Here is a 9,386-nt window from a genome sequence, read left to right as displayed (position 1 = left end):
GACCTTATCCCTGGCTTCATCTAGGAGACCCCACTTATTAAACATTGAAATTGTAAATGCATCGATGTCTTTGTCAGTAACGTCCCATAAATTTGCGAGCACAAGAGGTGACCCACAGTTTATCCAATTGAAGATCCCACCCAGCGGTTCAAAGAGTCCATGGTCTTGCAATTCCCCGGATGAACAACCAATTAACAAACAAGGAGGTAAATCACAATGCTTGCTTGCGTGGAACAACGTATTTGGTTTAATATACTGATCGCACCCACCATGTCCGATATAAATAAACAATTTAGAATCAAGTATTTCATCAACAATCTTTTCTTCATTCGGCTTGATACCAGCCAACCCTTTCCACGTTTTGCACTTTTCAACTAATGGTTGGAATCTTTGTTGACTAGTTTTCAAATCACCTCCTGGGTTGATCAAATAATACACATCATTTTTCTTCACTGGAGACTGCTTCTTCAATACCTCAACGAGTATTGAAACACTGGGCATTCGACTAACTGATTTATGTCTTAAAAATTGCAATGACTCCCAAGGAAAGAATGAACAACGCGCACTTAGGATCAATACAATGTGCTCTGACTGATGTCTATTCTGATACTTGATAATCAATTGCTGAACTGCGTCATGTATTTTCTCAAAATTGACACGAGTAGTGTCAACATTCAAATGGAAGCTCAAAATTTCCATCAAAAATACGAGTAAGTCATCAACACATGCACGATCGTAGCTCTTTAGACCATAAAATGATTCAATTATGACATCGTCAATCAAAACGGCCCGGTCAATCTTGTCGGATACGTGAGTCTTCAAAATTTTAGTCAAATCCACTTTAAACGCCCCAAATGATGGCCCAATCGGTTCAAAAATTCCTTGAAACCCACCAAACCAATATTTCTCCACATGTTGCAAAAGATCTTGCAATTCATAGTCCAAAGTAAACCTAGTTTTCCACCATTTCTTTCGGTCTTGAACAGTCTTTACTAGAGATGTGGTGGAGTAAAGAGTTGACTTTCGGTTTTCTTGGAATATCCGTCTGAATTCTTTTTTCACTTCATCAAATGTTAGTGTCTTGATTGATTCACGTTGTTTGAATCTTGTCAATGAAAGGCGTATGAAAGTGGGAAGTCCACCAGCTCGTAACTTGGATACTAACAAGTCTCCCGTAAGCTCACAAATATCAATGGTGACGATACTCCAATTGGTAGGCAATAGGGTTAAATCGGATTTAAAATTGCTCAATTGCTGGAAATAAGACATTGGAGTTGCTTCATGGACATCTGGAATTAGCTCCTTTTCATCAATTGTTGCTAACCTTTTATTATCGATAAATGGTTTAGTCTTGATCCAATCTTGAATGAAGTAAAATTGGTGTAACAAATCTTTTCCACGGTAGGCACTAATTGAAGATATTAAGTGGACACATTGTGATAATGCGTAATACAATCTTTTTTGCTCAAAAATGGTAAATTCCAACCGTTGTGCTTTGCTCAATAACAAATCCTTGATTTTACCCAATTCAAGGTAAACTTCCATGGCATCAGGGTTCAAATTTAATTCGCTGTGGGTGATCGACGGAAATATTTGCACACAATCAGGAAATAAACCAAACGTTTTAAAATTGTTCAATTGGTGTATGCATTGAATGAAAGAACCATGAAGTTGTTGAAATTCAGTAGACGGGTTCATAAATTGAAGGAATGGATGATTCTTCACTTCAAAAAGTTGATTTTCTAATTGTGGTTGCCTGACCTCACTATCTCTGAGTAATGAACTCACAATCAGTCTAAGTTCACATACTGAAGGGTTCGTCTTGACAAATTCTCGATCATCTTCAAAACTGTCTTTAAACTTTTCCAGGTTCAGAAGGATCCCAAAAATTTGAATCTTGTACCTGTTTATCTGATTCACCAAGGGTACTTCCACCAGATCATTCAATTTCCTCCATTCATTCAAGTAAACTGGTATATTTTTCGACAAGCCTAGATCAACCAACGAGTTAATGAAAAGATTATACACTTCAAATAGTAAATTGTTAGTTTCCCACATGATTTCATTTGCCAGTGAGTTGTTTAAATCAGCTGGACATTTTCTTGAAATCAAACAAAGTATTTTCATCGCCATTCTAATACACGAATGTGAACTCGCATGATCCCCAACACTGATTTGTGCTGCGAGTAATTGTGATTTCGCTAATATCAAAAAGTTTTTCAATTTATCCCAAATGGAGAACGATTTAGATTGAGAAAGGTCGAATTCTGGTCTCAGTTTGAGAATAGGTACCAAGGTTTTAAATTTAGCTTGTGCGATGTCGAAATCATTGACAATGTAGTACATGATGCTTTCAATTTTGTAATTCATCACATCTTGGAAGTGCAAGTGGTTTGTCAGACTGATTAACGATTGAAGCAGGGTAATAGAGTCTCTCCATGTTGAATGGTCAAACAGTTTTACCGATACCTGACACAATTGAAAATGCAAAAAAATCTTAAACTCGTCATCAATTACGGGAAGCTTTACTAACATGTCACTAATCTCCTTGACTTCCTTAATCATTCCGTTGAACTTGAGCAACAAGATCGCGTTTCTAATGATCGGCAACTCAAATTCATCTACTTGCAAAGCATGTTGAGCCCAATGGACAAGATTTTTACAAACCCGAAATAAAACTTCTTCATTCCAACCACTCATACTCATTTTTGCAATCCCAAGACCAGTTGATACAAGTAAATTACAATTTTTTGGTTCTTTCAAGTTCATATAGTCAACTCCCCCAACATTGTAGTAAGCTAAGTGTAGCTGCAGTGACAACTGAATATCGTCAAAGGATACACCCTGTACAATAGCATTACAAATTAGTGTCTTTTGTGCATTCAAATTGCCCATATTCTTGAGTAGCTCTGTCACCAAGCTGAAGCGATACTGTTCCCTTATCTCATTCAAACACTCCACAAGTTTGACATTGGTCAATAGGATCCTGTTGACTAGACCGATTGTAGTTTGGTCGAGTTTGTTGCACATCTCACATGCTTGTAACAATACCTTCATCATACATGGACTATATTGCTTAGCCATTCTTATTTTCAAAACAAGATTTTCGAAATGTTTTTCCGATTGTTGATGTTGCAAAATGTTATACTCATATTTGATGGCCAATTCCAATAGACTAATGTCATTGGTTTTACTGCCTAACTTGAATAACAAATTTGAAACATTACGGATTCTCTTTGTCTGGTCGTGAGATTTGAAAATGTCATACAATTGTTCGAGTAATGATACTAAATCGGGGCCAATATTTGACTGACAAAATAAAGTGACAGAGTCTAGTATTGCAATTTGCTGGGTCGACAAGGTACTAGTTTTCGATTTCGCAAATAAATCAAGAATCATCTTCAGCGAACTATAATTTGTTGCTTTCAAGGTAGATAGGTATTGCTTGTCAGTGATTGATTGTGAGGACTGTGTACTTGAATTCACGGGAATCAACTCAGCCTGCTTCAAATTCAACTGATATGATCTCTGTATAGTTTCGGATCCAATTTCCTTGGTGTCTTGTAAGTATATTTCAACTCCAGAAAGCATATTCAAACTCTCTATTTTGTAATCTTTTGTAAACTCCATCAATTTGATTTTTAGACATGTAATTTCCAAACAGTATTGCTCTGCTTGCTTCTCTAACACTTTGACAAATGCCTTGATCAATTTGACATAATTCCTCTCATACTTTTCATTAAAGGGGGCTTTGGCTACCCAAAGTCTCTGGTTGCTCCTTGTAAGAAACAAACTTGGTAATTTTGGTATTATCAGCATCTTTTCCGCCTTTTTCAATGTATTCTTTGCAAGACTTTGTGCTAGCCATTGGAGGGTGAAAAAATGATATGCAATGATGATTTGAGTTAGCTGTGGATCGCAATCAGCAATTGGAACCCCATTCACTATAGTTGGTAAATCTGCCATCCCCGTAGATAGGCTCAAGCGTGTGGTAATCTGTTGATACGTGTTCTCCAATTGATCATAAACCGCATCGTGCTGTTTCACTTCAAAAAGTTTCACAATCAACAATTGATGCTTCTTGAGCACCTCTAGCCATTGCGTGTAATTTTTTTCATACAAGGAGTATAAAAATTGCAATTTTATGTGGATTGATTGGACATGTTGTATATCAATGCTAGGTAACATCTCGTCAAGTGCCGTTAAACACGAATATTCAAGCGATTTCACGTCATATTTCGGGAGATTAATTTTTCGCGAAGGTGTGAGGGGCTGAACATGCTGTGACTGGATATATGATAATAGAACCTGGTCTAGATGGTCCATACTTGCTTCCTTTCGTGTATAAAGTGGAATAACAAAAAGTTGGAAAAAGGTAAACAAAAGCAAAAACCTCTTTGAGGAAGCGATGCTACCCATTCCATTATTAACTGGTCGCTTTTCAACTACGCTAAGTTTATAAACTACATTAGTATTCTCAATGCAAGCTCCATTATCTCATTCATCTATCAATACTATTTACATATAAGCCTCTTTTAAAACAATCTTTCACCTCTATGTTCTGCATCCATTTCCTCTTGACTAAATTTCTCTTTGTCTTCCAACCTTTGTAGTGCTTTTCTCTTTGCCTTTACCGTCTTGGATTTCCTCTCGCCACCATTCTTCTTTACTCCTCTTTTATGCTCCCGTAATGGTTCTAAATTGTTGACAAATTTGTGTTTCCATCTTAACAAATATCTTCTAGTTCTCGTATCTATACCCATTTCTTTCATTTTCTTACTTGGAGTTTCAATAAACTTGTTCAAATCACCTTCAAACAAATCCAAGTGTTCAATACAGTTACGACCGATCAATGTGAGGAATGTCTCTAGATCATGCACATTTTCCTTTGTATAGGTTGATGTGTTTGTTTTGTAGTTTACGAATGACTGGGAGAATTTCCGGTATAAGGGAGCCACAGGAGCTATGCTTTGCCTCAACAAGGTGGTTCTTTGTAAATTAAAGGGTCTTATTAGTGATCTCAACATTGGTGGTCATAAGCTCCAAGAGTGGAAAATTTTCAACTTGATTTTTTTTTTCCATAGAGAGCACTACCAGTCCGGTGAAAAATCTACAGACCTGACTTAAATCAATTTGAATTCTCTTACTCTATAAAGCTCTTACTTACAATAAGTTTTTGTTTTTGAATTCAGCCAACAAGGAGTGTCCTAATCTAGCTGGTGATTTTTCAACAACAACACCGGCGGATTCCAAAGCGGCAATCTTGGACTTAGCATCACCTTTACCACCGGCAACAATAGCACCAGCATGGCCCATTCTTCTACCTGGGGGAGCAGAGACACCAGCAATGAATCCAACAACTGGTTTGGCTCCTTCTGGTCTAGTCAAGTTGTGTTGCTTCAAGAATTCGGAAGCTTCTTCTTCAGCACTTCCACCAATTTCACCAATCAAGATGATACCTTCGGTTTCTGGATCATTCAAGTACAAAGTCAAGGCATCGATAAAGTTGGTACCGGGGAATGGATCACCACCCATACCAATAACCAATGATTGACCTAAACCAACGGCAGTAGTTTGAGCTACGGCTTCATAAGTCAAAGTACCAGATTTGGAAATAACACCGACTTTACCTCTCTTGTGTATGTTTGATGGCATAATACCAATCTTACATTGTTCAGGAGCAATCAATCCAGGACAGTTTGGACCAACCAATCTGGTCTTGTCTTGAGTTTTTAAAATTTGAGCAATTCTAACCATATCCTTTTGTGGGATACCTTCAGTAATGGCAACGGCTAATGGGATTTCAGCACTGATAGCTTCTTCAATAGCACCTGCAGCAAGTGGTGGCGGAACGAAAATACCAGTAGCAGTAGCACCGGCTTCCTTCATAGCTTCAGCAACGGTAGCAAAAACTGGTCTATCTAAATGTGTTTGTCCTGCCTTTTTAGGATTTATACCACCAACAACTTGTGTTCCGTAAGCAATAGCTTGCTCAGCGTGGAATGTAGCTTGTTTACCGGTGAATCCTTGGTAGATAACCTTGGTATCTTTGGTAACTTTTAAATTTGGAATGGTTGATGCATAGTTTTTAGCAATTGGTGATGATTTGAAACCACGAATGAATTGTTTACTCAACATGATGGAATATGTATTTGATATAGATCGGGAAGAAATTCAGTGTTGAAAAGTTTTGAACGATTTTGTTGACCGACTTTTGAACGTTTTTCTCAATTTTTTTTCTACTTCTTCATTGTTGTTTGTTGAGAGATTCTTTATTATAATTATTATTTTTTAAGACCCGGTTTAAAAAAAACATTGGGCGTTTAGAGCCGAGGGGGTGTACGAGTTGTTGGCAGTGTATGTTGAAAGATGTGTAGAGAAAATTCCTCGTCATTCAGAACTAATTCTCTACCCACAGAGTACAGCTATTAAAGTGTGAGATCAACGTGGGTCCTATGAAATTTATGTATTTCCGATGTCTCGTCTTTACGCAAAATCAATTCATTCGCCGGGACCAAACCGGTAAAAATGAAGTAGAACACCCAACATACACGATTACATGCATTAGTTGACCTAATTGCCCCAGAATGCTCTATAATTCAGCCTCCGTGACTCTGTTACTCCCGCCACAGCCATGGGTTCTGGACTATCTTTCTTCGACTCACAGTAGGCCTCTTCATCTCTTTTCACTGACTATACTTTTTTGTCCACCGCGAAGATGAAAAATCGCCATTACGGGACCATTGACCACCCTCGTGCAACACCATGCTGGATTCTATTAACCCACCTACATCGCCAATTTATACTGAATCAAGTGCAGGAACACCTCTTCCATCATCACAACCGGATTATTATCATGATCAAGAGCAAGAGCCACTACTGAAAAAGCTAAAACGCAACTCGCCAGAAACAGAGAATGAAACACCACTGGGGGCAAATACTGGAGGTGCAACGACTCCCCAGCCATCATCTAGCAATGCACAACAAGCACCAAAGAAACTGAGTGCAGAAGCATTAAAACGCCGTAGAGAAAACCGTCAAAGAGCTGCTGCAGCTTTGGCCCAAAATTTGAAAAATTCTGGTGTTGGACGCTTTGAACAAGAGAATGGATTTGGATTGACCAGTGTTCGGACTATACCATTAATCAATCAGAAAAACTACTTCACTGAGTATTTAAAGAAAGATGAGCAAGTTGGGTTCATTAGAAACTGGCGTTTTGAACGTGATTTGGCAACAAAATTGAAAAAGTTGAAGCAAAGCGGAGGCAGTTTGGAAGAGTTGAAAAAGTTGGAGGAAACGAAAAATTTTGATGACTTTGATTTAAAGAATATTGAAAATGAATTGAAACTGAAAAACGGTGGTGTTACTGCAGTGGCAGATGATGATGAAGAGGAAGATGATGAAGGGGAAAATGAGACGGAGGAGGTTCGACAAGAGAAGGCAAGAATTGGTGAAGATGTTGTTGTATTGCAACCAGGGTCAGCCTATATTCGCATTGGTCGTGCTACTGATGCCGTACCAAGGGTGATTCCGAATGTAATTGCTGTAAAGACAAGTCAAGACTCTCCTGAACCTGAAATTTTGCCACATAGACATGCTGATGGAGATAAAGTGGTTATTGACGATGATTTTGAACAACAGCGGTTTACAGTTTCAAAAGATTTCCGGGCCAGAATGAGATACTACAAACGAAGGATATTGCCCAATTCACGAGAAACAGTGGCAAACTACAACAGAAAACAAGAGCCTGAAGTTATAGCCGACCATAATGACCCCAATAAAAAGGAATGGATTACTCCGGATCCTGGACGCACTTACTATACCGGGGACGATGCATTAGCATTGAAATTAGAACCCGAATGGAAGCTACGTTACCCAATGATCAACTCCAATTTCAATGAATACTGTCCAGACTATAAATCACGTCAAGATTTATTGGGTGATTTGGTACATATAATAGAAGATGCTCTACAAAAGATGGAAATCTCCAATCTAGCAAGTTTGAAGATCATGTTGATCATACCTGATCTATACGATAAGGCGTATGTGGAAACTTGGTGTGATTTGTTACTACGCTTTATTGGCTTTGGTAAAATTGGTATTCTTCAAGAAGCAGTTGCAGCTACCTTTGGTGCTGGTGCATCAACTGCATGTATAGTTGACGTTGGGGCTCATACCACAAAGGTTAGCTGTGTCGATGAAGGAATGATTATTAATGATTCAAGGGTCCTGTTAAATTATGGTGGCGACAATATCACTGAAACATTTGTAAAATTGATGTTGGAAAATTGGTTTCCATATCGTGATATCAACGTGGCTAATTCGTATGACTGGCAATTGGCTCAATCTTTGAAGGAGAATTTTATCACATTTCAAGATGCTGACATTGCAGTGCAGTTGTACAATTTTTATAAAAGAAACCCATTCAAATCGACTGAAAAGTACGAATTTAAAGTTTTCGATGAGGTTATGTTAGCGCCAATGGGACTATTCTTTCCTGGATTATTCCAATCCACCAACAGCCCTTCGTTGAATAGCTCTACCGAGCCACAAAATTTAACCTTGAAACATTTATTTTTACAAGCCTTGGATCAATACACTGGTAAACCTAATAACCCCGTCAGCAAAAGCCAAACCAAATTGAAAACGAGTTTAAATTATTGTGACTTAGATGAGCAGCAACTACTTATGAAATTGGTTGAGGCTGATGATGAGGGATACACTGATGGTGCACTTCATGATGTCCCACTAGAAAAAGCTATTGTTGAATCAATAACCAATGCAGCATTGTCGTGTGGTGATTTAACCAAAATGAAGAAATTTTATGACAACATCTTGATTGTGGGTGGTGGATTGGCCAACATCAACGGTTACGATCTTATTCTCACAGACAGGTTGAATATTTGGAGACCTCGTGTGTTATCAACAACATCATTTGAATCAGTAATTGACTACCTCAAGCAATTGTTGAATGATGCAGTTAACCAAGCAAAACAAGCGTTACCCACATCTGAAGAAACCAATCAAGAGGTGGAGATTGAATTGTCACCAGACTCACTTGATCTTAACCATATTGACCAACTTGTCAATCAAGGTTCAATACTCCCGATTACGATTTTACCAACACCACGTGAATTTGATCCGCTGATGTTGACCTGGAAAGGTGGCTCTGTTTATAGTCGGTTGAAAGTTGTTAATGAAATGTGGATAAATCAAAAGGATTGGGATTTGTTAGGAAGTCGAAGTTTATACTATAAGAGTATATTTAACTATTGAAGGTAGGTGTACTGCGGATACAACCATGTGTGAGAATATGCTAAACTGAAACGAGCCAATCTTGTATTATGGTGCAAATACAAAATTGATTTACAACATCTATTGAAAAG

At 38.1% G+C, this 9,386-nt stretch overlaps 4 protein-coding genes across 4 annotated transcripts in view; 1 reads left to right on the top strand and 3 right to left on the bottom strand. All coding sequences in view use genetic code 12, as the record gives it.

Moving 5' to 3' along the window:
* Positions 1-4,419, bottom strand: part of CORT_0B10500 (Esp1 caspase-like cysteine protease) — a gene marked incomplete at both ends in the record, with an annotated part of 4,449 nt that extends 30 nt beyond the window's left edge. The window contains one exon of the mRNA XM_003868139.1: positions 1-4,419. This exon is cut by the window's left edge and continues 30 nt beyond it. Coding sequence (XP_003868187.1) covers positions 1-4,419 — 4,419 coding nt within the window.
* A 116-nt stretch (positions 4,420-4,535) lies between these two features.
* Positions 4,536-5,027, bottom strand: CORT_0B10490 (Fyv4 protein; the record flags this gene model as incomplete). Its single annotated transcript, XM_003868138.1, has 1 exon — positions 4,536-5,027. The coding sequence occupies one exon, from the start codon at positions 5,025-5,027 to the stop codon at positions 4,536-4,538; it is 492 nt and encodes a 163-aa protein (XP_003868186.1).
* Positions 5,028-5,163: 136 nt separating this feature from the next.
* CORT_0B10480 (Lsc1 succinate-CoA ligase subunit) lies at positions 5,164-6,138 on the bottom strand (the record flags this gene model as incomplete). Its single annotated transcript, XM_003868137.1, has 1 exon — positions 5,164-6,138. One exon carries the CDS (start codon positions 6,136-6,138, stop codon positions 5,164-5,166), a length of 975 nt encoding a protein of 324 aa, XP_003868185.1.
* A 627-nt stretch (positions 6,139-6,765) lies between these two features.
* Positions 6,766-9,276, top strand: CORT_0B10470 (Arp8 chromatin-remodeling enzyme complex protein; the record flags this gene model as incomplete). The annotated part of the gene is made up of 1 exon (XM_003868136.1): positions 6,766-9,276. The coding sequence occupies one exon, from the start codon at positions 6,766-6,768 to the stop codon at positions 9,274-9,276; it is 2,511 nt and encodes an 836-aa protein (XP_003868184.1).
* Positions 9,277-9,386: the final 110 nt, after the last annotated feature.

The sequence above is a fragment of the Candida orthopsilosis genome (genome assembly GCF_000315875.1).
Source record: "Candida orthopsilosis Co 90-125, chromosome 2 draft sequence".
NCBI classification, from domain to species: Eukaryota; Fungi; Ascomycota; class Pichiomycetes; order Serinales; family Debaryomycetaceae; genus Lodderomyces; species Lodderomyces orthopsilosis.
Note: the sequence above shows the minus strand (reverse complement) of the source record. Positions and strands in the feature narration are given on the sequence as shown.